Source organism: Cyprinodon tularosa, unplaced genomic scaffold (genome assembly GCF_016077235.1).
Source record: "Cyprinodon tularosa strain WSP-4 unplaced genomic scaffold, ASM1607723v1 ctg1047, whole genome shotgun sequence".
Classification (NCBI taxonomy): Eukaryota; Metazoa; Chordata; class Actinopteri; order Cyprinodontiformes; family Cyprinodontidae; genus Cyprinodon; species Cyprinodon tularosa.
This window is the reverse complement of record NW_024037835.1, coordinates 353,145-375,209: the sequence shown is the minus strand read 5'-3', so window position 1 is coordinate 375,209 and position 22,065 is coordinate 353,145. Positions and strand designations below refer to the sequence as shown.

Genomic DNA, 22,065 nt, shown 5'->3' with positions numbered 1-22,065 from the left:
GGCTTGAATCCAAAACCCATCATGACAGGGATACTATATTGTGGGGATGGATAACCATACATTTCATGCACAAAGAAATGAGAACACCTGAATTTACTTCACTTGCAGCTGCAATCAATACATTAGATGGAACTGCACACTTAATACGATAGTTTATTAGAGATAAAACATATGAGATTATGTTTCCTGCACATTAACGCTCTGTTTCTTTCTACGTCTATGTGATACTGCTGATGACACAAATAAAGACTTATCCTTCAGGGGGTGTGGATACACCTGGGACACAAGACTCTTATGGTTCAAGGCTGCTGTGGTAACAGATGGTAACCTGAAGGACATTGAACTGTTTTACATGTTGGAGAAGGATCACTGCTCCAAGATACTTTCTCTTCCAAGACCAGCACCAGGATGGCACCTGACAGTTTTCCCCAGATAGATTCACTCCCTCACACACACACACACACACACACACACACACACACACACACACACACACACACACACACACACACACACACACACACACACATACGCTGTACCAGAGACTGCACCTTACCTGCACTACCTCAGCCTGGAATACACTATTGCTGCTGTTTTTATTGCTTTTATTGTAATGTCTATACTCTATCTTTATCTTATCTTCTTTTACATGTTCAATGTTCAATATTGAATATTGTTAAATGTCATATGTTCTTTGTTCTGTATTTATTATTGACCACTTGTTGTTACCAGTCTATCACTGTTGCCTGTCATGTCCCGCACTTAATGTCAGTCTGTAAATGTCAGTCTTGTATATGTTTTGTCCTGGCATGGTATGGAGAAAAAACGTAATTTCATTTCCCTTTTATGTCTTGTGCATATCAAGAAAGTGACAATAAAAGCTGACTTGACTTGACTACATGTGTGAGGGATTGTAGGGAGTATGTAAATTTGCTGCATTCTTTTCTAAATTAGAATAACACCCTAATATATTTTTTAAATGTGTATCAATGGTAAACCTAATTTAAACAATTCAGAATTGCAATCAATAGCTACAGAAAAGTGCAACTTTCACAGCCATGACAGGCATAAATGGTAATGTGGGGGGTTGGTCTTTGGTAATTTTAGCACAGGTTACAAACCAGATCTGATCATGTAATTTTATTCTACAGAATTAGTTTCTGAGTCATTTCCTTATTTTGTGGATAATGAAAAGGTTGGTAGCTCTATAAGAAGCCTGGGATGGCACATTGAGCCCTAGGTGGTCCTGGCAGACGAAGAAAACAAACCATTCTGAATCAGGTTTGCTGATCGACTCTCTGCTCTTCTATTTCACTCACTGGTGAGTTTAAATGTTCATAAGATGTCTAACTTATTTTTCATTAATTTCAGCTTGTATATCTGCATCATCTCATCACTTCCATCATGAAGTTGTTGGTTTTGTGTGTCCTGGTTTTCTTTGAGATGGCATGGGCCGGAGCTGATCGTAAGCATTTCTCAAGTATACAGAGTTTGTAAAGTTACTAAGACTCAAACAAACTCACTAATTCCTGTTGTTTAAAATGCCCACAGCTGTTCCAAATGATGGCTCTGCTGATAAAGGTCAGTGAGTGTTGTTTTGTAATAGGATCATGAAGAATAAAGTTTATTCTAATGCTGAAATACATTGCTTTTAACTAAGGATCTCCATTTGCTTGTCTTTAGAACCAATAGACTTGGTCCAGAGATCTGCTTCTTGTCCTTCTGGCTGGTCTGAGTACAACGGTAACTGCTACCACTATGTTTCCATGCCCTTGGATTGGGCTTCAGCTGAGGTGATTTTCAATAACATTTTGCTCTTATGCTCTTTTACTCACTTATCTCATGGTTGTTGATTAACAGAATGCAGCTACTACTTCTGTACATCATTCTGTTTTTGTTTTCAGAGGCACTGCATGTCCATGGGGGGACACCTGGCATCAGTTCATAACCTAATGGAGTACCATCAGATTCAGCATGTGATAAGAACGGCAAGTTATGGGTCCAACCTTGCATGGATTGGAGCCACTAATGCACAGAAGGTATTTTTTTGCTAGTTAGTTTATTTGTTAAGTATTTTTAAATGATTGGAAGATGTTTATAATGTGCTGGGTTTTTTCTCTCAGCTAAGCATTTGGCTTTGGAGCGATGGAAGCCAATTCCACTACACAAACTGGTGTCCAGGGGAGCCTAACAATTGGCGAGGATACCAGCACTGTGTGCAGATTAACTTTTCAGGTAAAAGAAAATATCACACATAAGTGTCTTTTTTAGCTGTTAAAGGAGTAATGGGTTAACTATATTAGTAAAACTTAAGCTAGAACACTATTACATTTACTGGATTAAATACAGTGGCATGTATTGTTGATTGTTTCATGTTTTTGTTTGGGAAAGCAGTTGTAGAATATCAAGCTTCCCTGCAATCATGGTTCTTTATAAACAGGATTCTGTTTCTGTTATATTAACAGATTTTTTTTTTTGTGCTCAGCTTCAAAGTGCTGGGATGACGTAGGATGTTGGTATCGTCACCCATCTGTCTGTGCCAAAAAAGTCTGAGCAGTCCGAGAGGACTTGAACCAGAACCGGTGGAGGATGCTTTATTGTCTTTCAGTTATTCTGCCACAAAGAAATCCTATTTTCTAAAAGCTTCTTCTATGTACTTCATATAATTACTTATAAAACAAAAGGTAGATTTGAGCAGAGTCAATGTTTTATAAATGATTATTTGAGCAAAACCTTTTTCTTTTCTTTAGCCTTGCATTAAAGGAACTTTTAAAGCATGAAAACAATATAATGTATATGGTCTGTTATCTGTCTTAATCTAGTCATATTAAGTGAATTTGTAAATTTTGTTATTATTTAGTTTTTTTTCACATTTAACTATTAATCCAAACTTTAGCCTTACCAGTCTTCTTTTATTTTACTTCCACAAGACTCATTTCTTGGGAATATGTTATTATTACTTTTTTGCAACACTTAAAGTAATATTTTTCCCACATATTGGTGCCGGTGTAAAGTTAAAACTCAGGTAGATAAGAACTCAGTCTTACTCAGCGAAAACTCAGCTTGGCTAGAGTACCCAAAACTGGCAATCAGGTAGTGGCAATCAGCAGCTTAAGAGCACTCCGTTAACAAGGTAAACGTCAGCAGGTGTGTGAGGAGGTGGACCGGAACCAGGTGCATCCTGTTGGGGTTTCTTGCGCAGATTGGCCGAGAGTGGGACTTCCCTGGGGTTACTTCCTTTTAGAGAAGGTAGTGTTTTCTGGTGGAGAACAGCCCGACCTGTCCTGTGACGTCACTGCTGTGACTGAATGATTGGTAAATTGGGATGGATGGTTTATCCATGGTGAGTGGTCACATTTAGGAGGTCTCCAGGTGGGAGTGAGAGTAGATGAATTTGGCCTGATTAGTTTTATAGGCTTAGATTACCTAGTCTCAGGTAAATTAAAATAATGTGCGCATAGGCAACTAAAACAGCCTTCCTTTAATTAGATGAAACCCAAATTGTAGTTGAATGCTGGAACTGTGGTCTTGTGTGACAATATTTGATCTCTGAAGTTTTGATTGTGATTACTTTTGATCTATGATTAATAATACATATCCATGGGGGCTGTTGATTGTTTATTCCATGATTCTATGATGTTGAAAGAAACAGCGCTTAAAGTTTTCTTCTATGATTAATATCCTGGTCATCAGCAGACATCAATGGGTTTGTTTAAAGTTGACATTGAAAACTTCAACTTTTCAGGAGGGTAACATATCAGAGTGAAATAATGGATGTTTAATTCACTGATTTTTGCTATATTTACTGATTTTTAACATTCACTATAGATACTTTTTTAACATGCGTTAGACCTTATTGTTCATATTGAAGAAGTATATGCCATGTATAATCTAAGGATGGGCAGCAAATTTACTATTCCCAGGTGTTAGGCCATAGCTCACAGAGGGGAGGATGAAATCTGTAGATAAGAGGGTAGAATGACCTTGTTCGCACACACATGCAGAAAAAGCTGATTAACAAGGTAGAAGCAGAAAAGTAGGAAGCAACTCCATACATGGAGATAGGAAGTAGGGAGTATGATCATTCTGTGGGACTGTCTGTGTGAAACTGTAAGATGTTCCCCTATGAAGATAATAAAAAGAGCCGGTAATGCAGGGGGGGTCAGAGTTGCAGTTCGCAGATGCGTGCTGCTGATGCTCCTCTACCTTTGCAAAGGCGAATCAAAGCTTTGTTGTCCAGAATTTTTTTATAACACTCCATCTCAGTTAAGCTACCTGCACTTGAATTAACGGACCCCAGGAAAAACCATGACGGTGTTTTTCAACAGAACAATTAAACAGCTATATCTTGAGATATTGATTAAAAATATGGCGAGAGTAGGTGGAATTGAAAGATGTTTTTGGAAATTTTTCTTCTCAATAGGTTGCTCAACAATGCCACCATGGGAATTTCCCCCGGGGAATATTACCCCTTTGGTTTAAGGCACACAGGTTTAATTATGCAGAAGGTAAAACATCTGAGACGGCATTTCAGAATGTAGAAAAATTTTTATTAAATTCTTTCTAAAATTCTCAGTTCTTAGAAGCCAGTTCTTTAAAAATGAAAACCAAAAACAAAAGAAAACTGCAGTGGCTGAGGTTGCCGGCCGAAGGAGTGCTATGGGGACGACATCCAAACACAGCAAACCAAAAAAAAAAACCCTTTGACACACCAGACACAGTGAGATAACCCAAATCAAGGAATCACGGCACACAAAAGAGGTAGACACCGTCACCACACCGACGCCAGACCTCAGCAACTGCAAACAGAAAAACAGTTAAACACAACAAAATAAACAAACAATATTTCAGAAATAAATCATCAAGTTTAGAAATAATCAAAACATTTGTAAGCAAAATGATAAAAAAAAAGAAACTAAGAAAGAGAAAAACTAATCGATGTAGAAAACACAGATTTTAAAAAATCATCAAGGCTGGGTGCGGTCCTCCTGCCACGCCACGATCTGTGGCATACTGGGTACGCCGAGGCCAAACCCCAAACGCTGCGTCGAAACAGTCCAAGTTTAAAGCAGGTACGCCGCCGAATCCAGGGAAAAGAGACAAGGGCGTCCGATAAAAACATCCAAAAAAAGAAGAGAACAGAGCAGCAGTGGTCCAAAGATGAGATGGACCTAAGAAAATTAATCAATCACTGAGCAACTATGGGAACAAACTGAACTTACAATGAGCATTGCAATCTTACCTTTTAGTCCACCCAACCGCACGCACAGACACACTGGTGATGAGGACGAGGAGAACGGTAGCGTGGTGCGTTAACTATCATCACAGTTGCACTTAGATTTAATCAGTAATCAACGGAGGTGCAGAGAGAGAGAGAGAGATAGAAACACCTACCACCACCACCGTTGCCTTTTTTTTCTGTTGGTCAAAAACCCATGCGAGCCACACGGTGGTGATACACAGCTGACACATGTCAAAATGAGCACAGCGGCCCTTTATATACCCCGCCCACTTTACCCAACTGGAGTTCCACACCGGCAAATAACATGTGAAAATAGTGATGTTAAAGGAACAGAAAAAGACATTACAGGCTTTGCATGCTGGTCCAATAATGCGATTGATTTTCAATCAATCAATTTTTTAGTTTGCATGTTAATGAGAAAACAAAAACTCCCATGTTAATCTCTTTCCAGAAAGTGAAATGATTTTTGAAAAAGATTAAAATACATAATAGTCTCTCAGTTCAATGTATTTAATAACACACTAACACTTGCATATACTGCAAAAAACAAGTTAGACAAATTTTGAAATCCACAATGGAATCATTATGTAAATAAAGTTGATTGGATTGGATCTGGGTGAAATTCTTTCTTGGTTAAAGGAAATGATTGATGGCTTGAAGAAAACCAAAAGAAGCCTTTTTAAATGACATTAATTATTCAAGGGGTCCATTATGAGAGACAAACTGGCTGTCAAAAGCAAATGTAACCTATATTACATTTTAGAAATATTAGTATTATTAAATAAATAATCCAAGTTAGAGTAAATTCAAATAATTCTTAAATTAGGTTTGTCTGCTACAGGAAGTGGCAAATTGTAAAACACAAGACACAACCAGATGGTGCAAAATAAGTGAATTGTATTAATATTTACAATATATACAGGTTATCAACAGTTGATGAAGTCCAGAATGGTTCCTTAATCCGAGGAACTCAACAGTTCATGCTGGTGAAGAAAGGGAAAAAATAATCCAATTCTTTCTGGAGCAGGTCAGTCTAGAGTGAAGATTTTAAGGCTGGATGTCTCCAACCAATTAGAAGAGGTTTCTTTGATAGGTGTAGTATTTCAGGATCTGCTTATTGGTTAGCTCACCAGTCTGGTCAGCATGATACCAGACAATCCATGATTTATCCCCAGCAGCAAATTCCTTTGATTGAAATCTGTAACACGCCTGGCCTTTGTAAATAGGCATAAATAATCAGTTAACATGCTGTTAGGTTTCTTCAATTCAATTCAGTTTATTTACATAGTGCCAAATTCACAACACATGTCATCTCAAGGCACTTTACAGTTCAACCAGATCATACAGTCAAATTGATACAAAGTTTTCTATCTTAGGAAAACCAGTAGATTGCATTGACTCATTGACTCAAATACAATACCTCACACTGAGCATGGTTGTAGCGACAGTGGAGAGGAAAAACTCCCTTTTAATAGGAAGAAAGCTCCAGCAGAACCACGCTCAGTGTGAGCGGCCATCTGCCGAGGCCGACTGGGGTTCAAGGAGACAGAAGCAGAGACACAAAAAGCAGCTGTAAAAGGCAGCCCCGTCCAGGAAACACACAGCCAGGCAATCAATCAATAATGATTATAAAATTAATGTATGTACATATAAACATTGAAGAAAGGAGATGCTTCACTCTGTCTTATGAGTCAATCAGAGGACCCTTCTGTCTGATTCAGTCAGTGGAGCATCCTGTCTTATGACCTGATCAATTGTCCTGTCAGAACAATACTCTGTTTTGTAACCATGTGTTATGTTCTGTTAATAAAAACGCTCTGCAGAGGAGGTGTGAGGGAGAGAGAGAATTGGACAGTTGGGTTTGGCCCTTTCCCCTTCTGCAGAAACTGTTGTTGAAAATTCCTTTCTGTCCACAGTCCTGTCCAGTCTGTCCTCAGTCCTTCTTTTACGAACCTACATTTTTTAACCTAACATTTTTGGTGCCGAAACCCATGAGTCAAGATCCAATTGACCAGGACAGTGTGGGACCAAGGCCAAGAATCTGTCGACAGCCGTCCTCCCTTCACCGGACGGGGTCAATAGGTTGGTCCAGCCCTGCCCTGGGCATCCTGGTGACGACTCCCTGAGGACTGATCTGCACAGCAAAGGGTAGGCCTAAAGCTTTTGATCAAAAGTTGGTCTGGGACCATTTAAGTTACAGCTGTAATCGCAAGAATATTTGACGAGACAAAGTCTTGTTGACAGATATGGGATCTGGGTATTCTGTGCGTTTGAGTCTAGGACTCTGTGTTGTTCTCGAGATAGTAAGGTTTGCAGCTGCCACAGCAGGGATGTTTGATGAGACCAAGTTTTGTTGACAGATCTGGGAGTGGGTATCCAGTGCGTGCGAGGGCCTGCACGTGCTGAGTCTGGGACTCAAAGTGTACACATAACAATAGGAGCTTTGCATCTGTATTGGTTAAAAAAAATAAAGTAGGCCTTAAAAAAGGAGTGACTGTCTGAAAGTGTGTGAGGAAACAATCGAACCTTTAGTTTCCGTTGTTTCATACCAAAACAGCAGGAGTAAATGCAGTACTGCTCTTGTGGATGCAGAGGCAAGAATTTCTCACCTGAAAAGGTAGAAGCAGAAATAATTAATAATAATTATAATAATTGTAATTAAACCTCTGCTTAAGAAACCGTCTCTTGACCCAGATGACTTGGTTAATTATAGACCTATATCCAATCTTCCTTTCTTATCCAAAATTCTTGAGAGAGTAGTTGCCAAACAAGTTTGCGATCACTTACACCATAATGAACTTTTTGAAGAGTTTCAGTCTGGCTTTAGAGCTCATCATACCACTGAAACAGCTCTGGTGAAAGTCACTAATGATATTCTCATGGCCTCAGATAATGGACTTGTATCTGTGCTCGTCCTGTTGGATCTTAGTGCTGCATTTGATACATTTGACCATAATATTCTTTAGAAAGACTTGAATATTTTTTTGGAATTAAAGGAACAGCACTAGACTGGTTTAAATCTTATCTATCTGATCGAATTCAGTTTGTTCATGTTAATGATAGATCTTCAACATGCTCAAAGGTTACCTGTGGAGTACCACAGGGATCAGTGCTAGGACCAATTCTCTTTACTTTATACATGCTCCCAATTGGTAGAGTTATTAGACAGCATGGGATTAATTTTCACTGTTATGCTGATGATACCCAGCTACATCTGTCTATAAATCCAGATTAAGCTAACCCATTACATAGATTACAGGCATGTCTTGAAGACATAAAAACCTGGATGACTCTTAACTTTCTGCTTCTGAATGCAGACAAAACAGAAATTATAGTCTTTGGACCAGAGTCTCTGAAAAAGAAGGTGATTAGCCAGTCACTTCATTTGGATCGGATTAAACTGGTTTCAGATAATGAAGTAAAAAATCTTGGTGTTATTTTTGATCAGGACCTGTCATTTAAATCCCATATCAAAGAGGTTTCTAGAATTTCCTTCTTTCATCTGAGGAACATTGCAAAAATTAGAAATCTCCTGTCCAGGGGTGATGCTGAGAAATTAGTCCATGCATTTGTTACTACAAGGCTGGACTATTGTAATTCTTTACTATCGGGAAGTCCACAAACTGTAGTTAAAAGCCTTCAGCTGATCCAAAATGCTGCAGCCAGAGTTCTGATGAAAATCAAAAAGAGAGATCATATCTCTCCTATCCTGGCTTCTCTTCATTGGCTTCCTGCTAAATCCAGAATAGAATTTAAAATCCTCCTTCTCACATATAAAGCCTTAAATGGCCAAGCTCCATCTTATATCCGAGATCTGATTGTTCCTTATGTTCCTAACAGAGCACTTCACTCTCAATCTGCAGGTTTACTAGTGGTTCCTAGAATTTCTAAAAATAGAATGGGAGGCAGATCTTTTAGTTATCAGGCTCCTCTCCTGTGGAACCAACTACCAGTTTTAGTCCGTGAGGCAGACACCCTGTCTACTTTTAAGGCTAGGCTTAAAACTTTCCTTTTTGATAAAGCTTATAGTTAGGGTGGCTCAGGTTATCCTGAGCTATCTCTATAGTTATGCTGCTATAGGCTTAGACTTCTGGAGGACATAGGGACCCCCATTTCATCATTCTGCTTCATTCTCTCTCTGTTCTCCTATTTTGCAGAATCTGTTAGTTCAATCTCTAACGTTCTGCTCTCTCTGCTTTTCCTCAGAGTAGCTTTGCCTCGTCTGTTCCTGTTTGGCTGTGACGTCATCCTGGAAAGAAACATCAGCTGTGCTGCTTCCATCAACACCCTTGTTTATAGATGTTGGAGATCGGCCTGTTTTCCAGTGTGGTCCTGTTTCTCTGACTGTGACTGAGTGGATGTGCTCTCTTCGTACTCTGGCATGGGAGCTGGCTCGGAGCTCGTCTGCCTGGCTGTGTGTTTCCTGGACGGGGCCGCCTTTTACAGCTGCTTTTTGTGTCTCTGCTTCTGTCTCCTTGAACCCCAGTCGGCCTCGGCAGATGGCCGCTCACACTGAGCCTGGTTCTGCTAGAGGTTTCTTCCTGTTAAAAGGGAGTTTTTCCTCTCCACTGTCGCTACAAGCATGCTTAGTGTGAGGGATTGTATTTGAGTCAATGCGTCAATGCAATCAACTGGTTTTCCTTAGATAGAAAACTTTGTATCAATTTGACTGTATGATCTGGTTGAACTGTAAAGTGCCTTGAGATGACATTTGTTGTGAATTTGGCACTATATAAATAAACTGAATTGAATTGAAATTACCACAACAGTTTTTGGGTACTGTGCTGCTGAATAAACATCCAGTGCATAGAATACCCTAGGTGTTTGTACTGGACTAAATTCTTTAAAATGGGTAAAGGTCAAAGTATATTTGGAGATAATTTAAAATCTACGATCAGAAGTTTGTAGAAGCGCAGGATCCAACAAAAGATAAACACTTGAATATATGGATAAAAAAAAATTTGGGTTTGAGGGACCCCTCTATTCCAAAATAATAAAATGATAGAACTTAAGGATAAAATAACTAAAGAGTACCAGCGAGGTAAAATAAATTAAAAAGGATGGGTTCACGAAAGAGTAAAGAGAAGATCATAAAGGGGATGAAAAGTTTGTGTCAGATTGATCCGAGTAATTTAAAATACTTGTAGAAGTGGAAGGAAAAGTATGAAATAGATGGTGTGTGTAAGGTAGATCAATGGAGAAACGTGTGCCGGCTAGAAACAAGCACTAGTGCAAAAATGGATAGATAAATAAATAAATGAATAAATAAATAGATAAATAAATAAATAAATGAGCTCCAAATGGTAAGGTGTTGATATAATGCATTCGCAAAGTAGATACAATGTTATTATGAAAAATTAAATAAATAGATCTAATGTTGTGTTTGTCCGTCTTTTAATTTTGTGTGCTTCTGTCTTTAAAGTTATGTTTGTGGGTCTTTTAAGTTGTTTGTGCGTCCAGAAGATAATGAAACCCCTTGTAGAGGAAGACAGCTTGAATCTCCAGGGGTGGGGGAGTGGGGGGGTGTTCAATGGAGCAGCGACTGCAGCGCGGACTTCAGCTGACAGCCTTCCTAATGCGCCTGCATGGTCTCCAACAATATTATGTTCGGAAACAAAAAATTACAAATAAATAACCAGACAGAAAATTACTCCTGTCATGCAAGCTACAAGAAGAAAGGAATTAAAGGGGTTAAATAAGTGGATTGTGCAAACTAAACATAGACAAAGTGTAGTTTGGGCCATAATTGGGCTCAAGTGAGGGGCCGGTGGTCACAGGGGGAAACAAGAGGCCACGTAGAAAGCACAATAGGTGCTACAATTGTGATAAGGAGGGCCACTTTGCTCGAGAATGTCCAGACCCCCACAGAGTGACCCTTCCCGTCGCCAATATTATGACCAGCACTGACGCTAGGAGTCATGTGCACCAGCAAAAAGTGCAGTTAATTGTGGACCCAGTGGAGGTCCTGGACCTACAGCAAATTTTCTTTTCTTTTTTAAACACATTAGAAAAACCACACTGGCAATTAAACATACAAGGAGTAAAAGGGAAATTTTTGTGTGACACCGGAGCTGATAAATCTGTCATGAGGGATAAATTACCTCAGGTTAAAGCGGGACCAAAATGGATCACAGTAGTCTCTGCTGATGGAAGAATGGTGGTTCAGCGCATTTCTGAAAAACAATTGGTTACTGATGAAGAGGGATTCAAAGTGGAAGCTGATTTTGCGTCAAGCCCAGAGTGTCTAGTTAATTTATTAGGCAGAGATTTGTTAACGAAATTGCAATTAGCGCTGGTGCCTACAGACAAAGGGATGGGAGTGAAAAGATGTACAGATTTTATGCTACAAGGGGAAGTTACACCAGAACTAAAAACAGCTGACACACATGTTGTACATTCAGGCTCATTCCCAAAAACATTTTGCTCCCTGGATCTAACCACCCAGGAGAAAAGATGAACCACAGGAGGGTTATAAATATTTGTATGTGGATGGGTCAGCTTCCGAAAAGAACTTAGTTGGTTTTGCAATTGTAGATGAAAAAAAAACATTTACAAGGCTGCCTTAAAATCATCATATTCGGTGCAAGCTACAGAGATTGTTGCACTAACAAAAGCATGTGAAATGTCAAAAGGCATCAAGGAGGCAGGGGCGGTCCTAGGGGCTGAGGGGGCTTTCAGCCCAGACCAGTAAAAGTAGACCAGGAATGCTGGAATTTTGGGTCATCCAACCATTGGTTTAGGGTGTGCTCCAAACAGATACAATCAGCTGATCCGCAGATCAGGGGAAGAGTCCACAGGGCAGTTCTTCATCTGAGGTGTGACTAGGTGCTCGAGCAAATCAGGAGCCATTAAAATAGTAGATGTGTATGGAGCATGGGAGATATTAAATGTATTAAAAGAAAAAACATGAATAGTACTAGCAATTAATGGACAGGCAGTTAGACTTGTATGCGATTCAGGAGCCTGTAATACTTGTATTAAAGATAATGTAAATGCTAAAATCATCTAAAATGCTAATTTTTGTAAAATCAGCAAATGGTCAAACATCCTAGGAATGGATGCCAAGGGCAATAGGAATAGAAGACCTTCAAACAGGAAAAAGGTTGCAAGGTTGCATGCTTCTGTAGTAATATCACCAACTCACCCCATTAATCTGTTAGGGCGAGACTTGATGGAAAAATTAGGCATTGCAATTTTCCCCACACTGGGGGGAATTAAGGCTGTACGAATAATAGATGTAATGGTATTGCAACTAAATCCTTCTTTGTTTTATGCAACATGCTTATCGTCACTTCTCCATGTCTATCTGTTCTAACTATGGAAACAGCCTTATAAAATTCTGTTCGATGTAAAACCCCAGGTTAAATTTTTAGCATGTGTTAAAATGATTCAGCATTCTTTGATATCACAATCTGAGGAAAATTATTTCAAAGATATTCCAAATGCTTTGTGGTCTACAGGAAAAATTGATGTAGGACTGTTGACAACTGTAGATCCAGTTAAAATAGTTCCTAAATCGCAATACAGGCCAAAGATAAAACAATATCTGCTAAAATGTGAAGCATAGGAAAGTATAAAACCAGTTAAAACTTTTTTTGTGGGTGCAGAAACAAGTCTGTTGCTTGGGCCATGTTATTTCAGAAGAAGATAAAAAGATACAAGAGTGAAAAACTGTAATTGAGAGAGCGTAAGCCAGTAACTAAAGAACAAATGTCTTTTTAGAATTGTGCAATTACTGCAGAGCTTGGATTCCACATTATGGAAAAAAAAACTCAGCTTCTCTTAAGCTTTTTTATGACACACTAGTAGCTATGTCAGAGACAATCTAATGGACCCCAGAAGCAGAACAGCAATTCACAAAGCTAAAAGCAGAACTTTTTTCAGCAACTGTTTTGGCTCTACAAAATTATCAAAAACCGTTCATCCAAACAGTTGACGGTAAAGCAAGTTATATGTCCTCTGTGTTGTTACAGTCTCATGGTGATAAGCTCATACCTGTAGTGTCCTACTCTACAGGGTCAAAGGGGATCCATAAAAACAGTACCTCCCCCATATTCTTATTTTTTATCCTTATTATATTGTGTAGTTGGATGTGTGTATATATATATATATATATATATACACTGCCTGGCCAAAAAAAAAGTCGCCACCTGGATTCAACTAAGCAAATGGTACAAGCCTCCTATTGGATAATTACTGCATGGGCGATTATCTTTCAGCTGGCAGCAAGTTATTTAACCCCAACTGGCGCAATGACGGTCAGACTCTACCATCATCAATGCAAGATCTTAGTGAAAAATTAATGCAACACTGGATGGAAATAAATCTTATGACATTGCAGAAGCTTATCAAAACAATGCCACAGCGAATGCGGGCCATAATCAAAGCTAAAGGCGGTCCAACAAAGTATTAGAGTGAATGACCTTTTTTTGGTAGCGACTTTTTTTTTGGCCAGGCAGTATATAAAACTGTAACTGTAGCATGTAACAAAAGTAATTTCCCTCTGGGATTATTAAAGTATTTGTGATTCTGATTGAAAGCAGTAGCTATTTTGAGCCATGGCCTTTACCATGTCTCAACAGGAGGGATAATGAGTATAGGTTTACTTTAAAAATGTTTGCAGAGCATGTCTCACATGTTACGAAGAACATGTAATCTGCCCAATGCTCCTTTTGTTTCCCCAAAGGAAGGCCTGAAGCCTGGAGACCGAGTGTTGATTAAAATCATCAAGAGGGAAAATTGGGCAGCTTCAAGGTGGGAAGGACCCTACATTGTGCAACTAGCAACTCCAACCTCTGTGAGACCCAGGAGAGAGACACTTGCATCCACCAAAATCATTGTAAGCTGATTTAAGATTTTCCTCAGCGAGGAGCCCAGTTACCTTAACAGGGACCCCACGACTAAGGTAGGGATCTGTGGTGAAGCCCAGCTACAAAGGGGTTAAGCAATTTAGAGCTTTTCGTCTCAATGCTGGTGAAGGAACCAACCTAACCCAGTCTTTTAGAGTCCTGGTTAATGGGCGCTTCCTTGGAGGAACTGGTGAAAATGGGAAAACTAAAGTGGCTCTGCTGCCTGATGGTGACCATTTGACTGGTGTTCTAAGGGACTCAAACTGACCGCCTGAAACAAAGGAAAACCAGAATGGTTTTTGATGGATCCACAGCAAGTCATCCCTACAGCGCCAATATGTGGTGGCAGCATTCCAAGTGCGTTGCTGAAGGTTTGAATAAAACAGACTGTTATGTTTGTACTCATATGCCTACTTCCACCATTAAGACTGTCTCTGGATGAGTTGAAAGATTTAATGAAGTATGTTGACCATCAGACCTCCGGTGCAAGTCCAGCACCATGGACAAGTTGGTTCACCATGAGATCATGGTGGCAGGTGCTGATGAAGATAGCTTTACCGTTTGTAGGATTGTTCTTCATATTTTCCCTTTTTATTTGTTGCTTAATACCATGCCTACAGTCAATGATTCAGAAAATGATAGGATACACTCTAATCCAGTATTCAGCTGTAACTTATGTTCAACTCTGCCAAGATGCTGGTGAGGATACTGATGATGTTGAAACTGTGTAATCTGTTACAGGGATAATGATGGCATCCAAGGGAAGGGTCTGGTAGGAATTTTCCCTCGATTGAAGAGGTTTTGCCTGCTCAAGGGACAGATTTTTTAAGCTTTTTACATTCTTGAAAAATCTTACATTTTTGTTTAAATTTTACATTTTAATCCTTTTCATATTTTTGTTTTTTGCATATTAATCTTTGATTACTGAATTCCCTATCTGCAATGCATTTATGATGTGTGTAGTAAAAATCTTTTTAGAAGTGCTATGTGCTGATGTTTATATGCACAGCAGGAGGGAAATGTTAGGTTTATTCAATGATGATTATAAAATGTCTTATGATTCAATCAGAAGACTGCTCTATCTTGTGATTCAGTTGGGAGGACCACTCTCTCTGTCTTGTGATTCAGTCAGTGGAGCATCCTGTCTTATGAACTGATAGGGATAGGGTTATGGTTACAATACTCTGTTTTGTAACCATGTGTTATGTTCTGTTAATAAAAACGCTCTGCAGAGGAGGTCCGAGGGAAAGAGAGAGTTGGAGTGTTGGGTTTGGCTCTTTCCCCGTCTGCAGAAGCTGTTGTTGAAAATCCCTTTCTGTGTGTACTCAGTCCTTCTTTTACAAACCTACATTTTTGAACCTAACACGTGTACATGTAGATTCTTATAATTAAATAAGTTTACATAATTATGCAACTTGTGTAAATTAAATTCTTTTACACAACATTAGTGTTTCATACCGGTAAAAAATTCAGTCTGAATGAAAAATAGACCGGAGTGTAATCAACTTAACAAGCCGGAAAGACTAGCGCTAGCATGCTAGCTCCCTAATATAACACTCACCAGTTCCCTCTTTACAAACCGTGATCTTTACAAGGTTCGGTGGAATGCTCACACATCTGCAAGTTAACAGATTCATACGATTGAAGGATGCACAATAGACATTTCATAACCACTTTGGAAACAGACCAGAAGCCTACCTGCATACCAGAGTCCGACAGCGTCTCCTACCTAAGGTGCCCATAAGCAGCCATATATGCATCAGCTGTTAATTTGGGACCTGATGTGAAGCGGTCATATGACTTCAAAACCACGCGAGAACAATGTTTTTCTCACTTAGTTTGTATAGGATAAATTAAGAAAAGGAGGATTTTTAATTAAATCTTTAAATAAAATAAATAAAACTAAGTTTAACAAAATGGAAAAGAAAAATAAACTGATTCTAATATGGAAAATGTATCCTGGTTACACAAACCTTTTACAAGTGTAAAATAATTTAGTTAACGGGTAATAGTCGTCCAATAGTTGTGCATTGACAGATGTAAGGGACCAGAAGGCAACAACCATCTGCAAAGTTCATTCATTATCCTGCTTAAACTATACTAACGTTAATAAAGCTATAAATAAAATTTATATTAATATGTTGTTGTTTTTGTTAGCACTAAAAGCATATGTTTTAAAGAGAACCGGCTGCATGAATTATTAAAATCTCACTTTGTGACATGCTGCCACCTTAACTGTTTTGGTGAAACAACCTTTCTGCCAACTGGAGTTGAGCTAGCAAAATAATATAGAGGAACCAGGATATTTGAATGCATGTATTTATAGCTGTTCTACAAAATGTCTCTACTGATAGCCAATCAGTTTTAGTATTCACCCCTGGTATAAAGCATTTATATTTAAGTATCTAATGCTTTGCTTTACCTTCTCTTGCTTATGCAAACAAACCTGTTAATGAATTTTAAACTTTTTTTTTCTCCTTTAATTCATAGTTCATAAGGGATCAGTAACTCTCAAGCCTTTCTATAGAACATCTAACCCATTGCCAAATAGGCTTTAATGCAGTGGTCTCCAACCCTGGTCCTCAAGATCTACTGTCCTACAGATTTTAGATGCATCCCTGCTTCAACACAGCTGAACCAAATGAATGGCTTGAAAAGGTAATCAATAATTTGATTCAGCTGTGTTGAAGCAGGGATGCATCTAAAATCTGTAGGACAGTACAGATTTTGATCTTGAGGACCAGGGTTGGAGAACACTGCTTTAATGGGATCAAAATTGTACACCTATGTAGGAGTCTTAATTCTGTTGGCTTGCACAATAGCAATCTGTCGTTGGAGTCCTCACTGCATGAAAAGTGAGATTTTCATCCCCGTAAACTCCCGCAGATCTCCCTGATTTTCGTCAGTTTCCGACAATTTGCAACCTGCGCTTGTCACCGTTTGTCAGTGCCACAAATTGTCGGGAATGGACTCTGACGTACGTGGAGAGCGATCAGCTGCACTAATGGCCCTAATTAGCATATGTGCAGCGAACCCGCGCGGCTGGCCAGGTCTGGCTTGAATAACCTACTCAGTATTGGCTGAAACCACTATTCTCAAACAAGTAAAATCGCTCATGATTGGCAGCAAAACCACAAGTGGCCAGGCCAGGCTTTAATTTTCTTACTGAGTATTGGACGGAACCACTTCTTTTTAAACAAGTAAAATCGCTCGTGATTGGTTGGCATATATATATATATATATATATATATATATATATATATATATATATATATATATATATATATATATATATATTTACATAAATATATATGTAAATATATATATATATATATATATATATATATATATTTACATAAATATATATGTAAATATATATATTAGTGCTGTCAAAATTATTGTGTTATTAACGCGTTAACGCGAGGCCATTTTAACGGCGATAATTTTTTTAACGTGAGATTAACGCTATGTGGTTTTATGGTACAATTTTCCAAGTACATCCCGCTGCAGCCTGCGGGAAGGCGGGGCTATTTTCCCCCAGTGTATGCATTTCTCATAGGCTTCAAGAGCGGAGCTCCTCAAGGGAAAAAGACGCTCATACACTGGGTAGCGCTAGTGCCTTTTCTTTAAGCCCCACCACCAACAAACAAGTTGAGTGTCTGGTAACTAGTAGCAACCTGAAATACGCTGAGAAAACTGATTACTGAGGTGAAATGGAATCTCGTAGCAGCACTCTTGCCGTCTGTGTACGCCACAGGTCGGTATCGTGTGTGTGTGTGTGTGTGTGTGTGTGGGTGGGTGTGTGTGTGTTCTCATTTTTGTTAAGAGGCTGAAAAGTAACTTTCTAGAGCATAGACTACCTTCATCTAGTGATGTCGGTCTATTGATTTTGATGTATTGATTGAAAATTGTTCATTATTACCTTGGTTAATTAACATCTAATGTTAACTCTACTAAATTTTATAGCAGTAGGGTAAAATGCTTGTCTTTGTTCAAAAGACTGTATTAACTGTAAAGACTGTCTTTTACATCAGCCTGTTTTCAGGGCCTTTTTTTTTGGCTACATATTTGTTATTTTTTGCTACATGCCTCCCCATCTTCTTGCCATATGTTTCTATGGCATAAATCAGTATCTGTGACCTGTTTTCATTTTAAAAAAAGAACATTGGCACAAACCTAGCCTGTATGTATTTTTTTGTATGTCATCGAGAGTATTTAAATGATTTTCAATCAGGAAAAAAATGTGCGATTAAAATGCGATTAATCGCGAGTTAACTCAGGCATTGATGCGATTAATCGCGATTAAAAAATTTAATCGATTGACAGCACTAATATATATATATATTCATATATTTATTCATTCATATATTTATTTATTCATATGCTGTGTAGTTATGTTATCCTTGACTCCTACACAATTATTAGGCTACCATCAAGGACATGAATGAATTTATACAGGAAATGAACGTTTGCCAGGAAGCTGTTTATGCAAAGAAAGAGCTTTATTAAAACAAACACAACTATATACAACGCGAGGATCTGCCCACACATGCGTATCCAAAAATTACAACTCCGTGAACTGTCCGTTTGCCTCCTCGGGGTTGGAGGTAACTGGCAGCATTCCCTCCGAGGCAGGTCCAAAGTGCAGACGCCTACTGTGCGTGGCCCTGTACTTTGGCATTGCTTCTAACCGGGACTGCAGCTTAACACAGAGTTCAGAGAGATCCGGCCTACGAAATGACGGCGGCCGTACAATCCATCCGCCAACGACGCCATTTTGTTCGTCAGACATGAGGTCGACGGTGGCGGACTTCCAGAGTTCCACTTCCTCATGAGCTAGCACACTCTGCCTCGATTCCAGCAGCTGTAAAAAAAAAAAAAAACAATGAATCAGCACTATGCGATGGGATGCACTGCGTATGGACACAACACATCTATCAATGCAACTGAAAAATAGTCACCAAATAAAGTCTTACTCTCTTTCTTTTCTGAATGCTTGGCAGCTTCCGCGCACGTGTTCTCAGGCTGCGTCTATCTGAAGCTCCAGCGTACCGTCTCATAATACGTCTTACAGGCAGCTGGAAAACAATTAAATGAGAGTGGTATGAATAATAGGAGGTCACCGCTTCATTATGAGGCGAGATTAGTCTGTGAAAACAAAATGTACAGTTATGATCGGTATCTATCCGTATCTATTTCCTTTTACCACAGAATGAAAGCATATTCTTTAACTCTTACTCTTGCTCCGGTTCATAGTGCCTGCAACTTGTCTCCGAGTTGTGAAGACGGTATACTGCTTCCTGTGAATCACAAAAAATACACTTTAATAAAGCTTGTTCTTGCAAGGCTACTATTAGCCGTAGCTTTAGGCTAGGCTGCTATTAGCCGTAGCTTTAGGCTAGGCTGCTTTTAGCTTAGCAGGCAGTAATCGAACATGTATTTACCGCTAGCTTCTATTCTTTGAGTTTGTCTCTCCCGCACAGTTGTTCGACTGCAGAGTCGCCATCGCGTCCAAGAGGAGTTGAAGGAGAGTTGAACGCGACACGTCGTCCAGCCATTGATCACGTACCAGCAAAATCCAGATAAAGGAACTGGAGATAAAGTTCTTCTGAGTATAGCTCCTCCAATCACATACGAGGTCCTTGTTACACGGAAGGACTCGCGAGAACAGCTGCGCCTATCATGTTTTTTTTTTTTTTTTTTTTTTTTTGCTTTATTGGCAATTCCGTGTAACAATACAGAGTAATTCAAACATCAAACAAAGATACACAGCAGTTGGTGACATTATAACTTTAAAAAAAAAATGAGACATAGAATGTAAAAAATAAATAAAAATAAAACAAGGGAAACAAACATATAAATAAATAAACAAATAAATAAAATAAAGATAAAATAATAATAGCTAGGGGTTTACATTGAGTTTATGGTCATTTAACTTTTTGCAGAATCAACAACTAGTTTTACCCAATCACGAAGTGTAATTAAATATATTGGATATTTTTAACTTTTTTAACAAATAAAAAACTGAAGAGTGGGGTGTGCAAAATGAATCGGCCCCTTTTACTTTCAGTGCAGCAAACTCTCCCCAGAAGTTCAGTGAGGATCTCTGAATGATCCAATGTCGACTTAAATGATACTAAATAGAATCCCCCTGTGTGTAATCAAGTCTCCCGATAAATGCAGCTGCTCTGTGATCGCCTCAGAGGTCTGTTTAAAGTGCAGAGAGCATCATGAAGAACAAGGAACACATCAGACAGGTCCGAGATACTGTTGTGGAGAAGTTTAAACCTGGATTTGGAAACAAAAAGATTTCCCAAGCTTTAAAAAACCCAAGGAGCACTGTGGAAGGAATGCATATTTTACATTGCTGATTTTGATTCACATTTTACCAACTGATTCTGATTAAAACACATTTTTGAAATTAATTATTTTGTGTATCTTTTTACATAACATTTGCCATTGCTAATGGCATACACAGTAATCTAGCGTACTTTAATTAAATAAATCAATTCAAGCTAAAATGTAAGAGTCTATAATTAGGTCATATTGAGCCTGATCTATTTGTACCATCTATTTGTTTGATATTTATTGCCACACTTTGGGCCACTTAATACCAATTTAGCATCAAATAAATGAGGCAGCCTACCTCAGCATTGTTGCTGACCTTATGTCCTTATGACCACAGTGTACTAATCTTCTGATGGCTACTTCCAGCAGGCTAATACGCCATGTTATAAAGTGAATCATCTCAGACTCATTTCTTGAAACTTTTCCACTTAAGTAATTGTGAATTAAGCATATTGACATACAGCATTTTATTTTTTATCTTAAAAGCTAATTTAAAAAAAAAATTACTGCTCTAAATGTATTGCTCTGTCAGCTAAAGATATGTTTTGGTCTCTATACTTTAATTAAATCAATCAATTCAAGCTAAAATGTAAGAGTCTATACTGAGCCTGATCTCTTTGTATCAGAGATTTTCTTACCTTTTAGAAAAAATGTCACTTGGGGTAAAACTCCCCCTGCAACCCTGATTTGCATTTGTATAGCACACAGCATTCTCATTTACATGTTAAAGCCTCCCCTAGAATTCCATGGGGGGGGAGGCATGGGGGAACACTGCCTAAGAAAGCCCACGTCAATTTCTGACAATTTATGGGAGTTTTCGGCGAAGCCTGCAAATTACCGTAAACTGCCGTTAACCTGAACTTCCACGACAATCTACAGTGCCGCATATTGACGAAAATCCCACTTTTCATGCAGTGCCTGATTTACTTAACCTGCATTTAACAAGCACTCAGGACTATTGTCCTGCACACATTCTAAGTAAGATGCTTTCAAACTATCTTTCCTCTCTGTCCAAAATCTAAACATTTTGGTCTGCGTTTTGTTCTTGAGGTGGAAGTGTACTGCTGAATCTGTCCCAGAGTTACAGGCTCTTCTATGCTGTGCCATGCATTTGTGAAATTTGTTTTAGATTTCTCCAACATAGGAGGCTGTACAGTGCTTACTGCACAGGACGCTGCTCAACATTGTTCTGTCTTTAAGCTGACCAAGTTTTAGTTTGAGTATGTTATTGGGTTTGAACTTCACAAGTATGCAACGTTTCCAGAGCATCCTCTGAGTTTCTTAGAAATTCCTGAAACATATGGAATTAGTGTTTTTGTGGTGGGGAAAAAACATCTATTAATTACCTTTTACATATTATGATTCAGGAGTGCTTAATTTAATTCATTCAGGCCTCAGAGCTGCAAGGCTGCAAGGTGTCCAAGGGAGAGGGGTTGTTCATCATGAAAACCTTTTTCCACAACAGCAGGCAAAAAGAAGTGCTTGGGAGGATGGACCTCAAGGCTGCTTAGATACATCAGTGCTCCTTCTATAGATTGCTCTGGTTCAAGCCAACAAAACTGACTTCCGTTGTCTTCTTGATGCTTTTTTTCTTTAATGATTTCTAATAAAACCTGGAGGATTAAA

General features: G+C 38.8%; 1 protein-coding gene across 1 annotated transcript; it reads left to right on the top strand.

Annotated features, from left to right (window-relative positions):
- Positions 1-1,232: 1,232 nt before the first annotated feature.
- LOC119782545 (galactose-specific lectin nattectin-like) lies at positions 1,233-2,782 on the top strand. The gene is made up of 7 exons (XM_038283557.1): positions 1,233-1,281; positions 1,372-1,465; positions 1,552-1,581; positions 1,684-1,793; positions 1,905-2,039; positions 2,124-2,235; positions 2,486-2,782. The coding sequence occupies exons 2-7, from the start codon at positions 1,405-1,407 to the stop codon at positions 2,551-2,553; spliced, it is 516 nt and encodes a 171-aa protein (XP_038139485.1). The 5' UTR covers positions 1,233-1,281; positions 1,372-1,404; the 3' UTR covers positions 2,554-2,782.
- Positions 2,783-22,065: the final 19,283 nt, after the last annotated feature.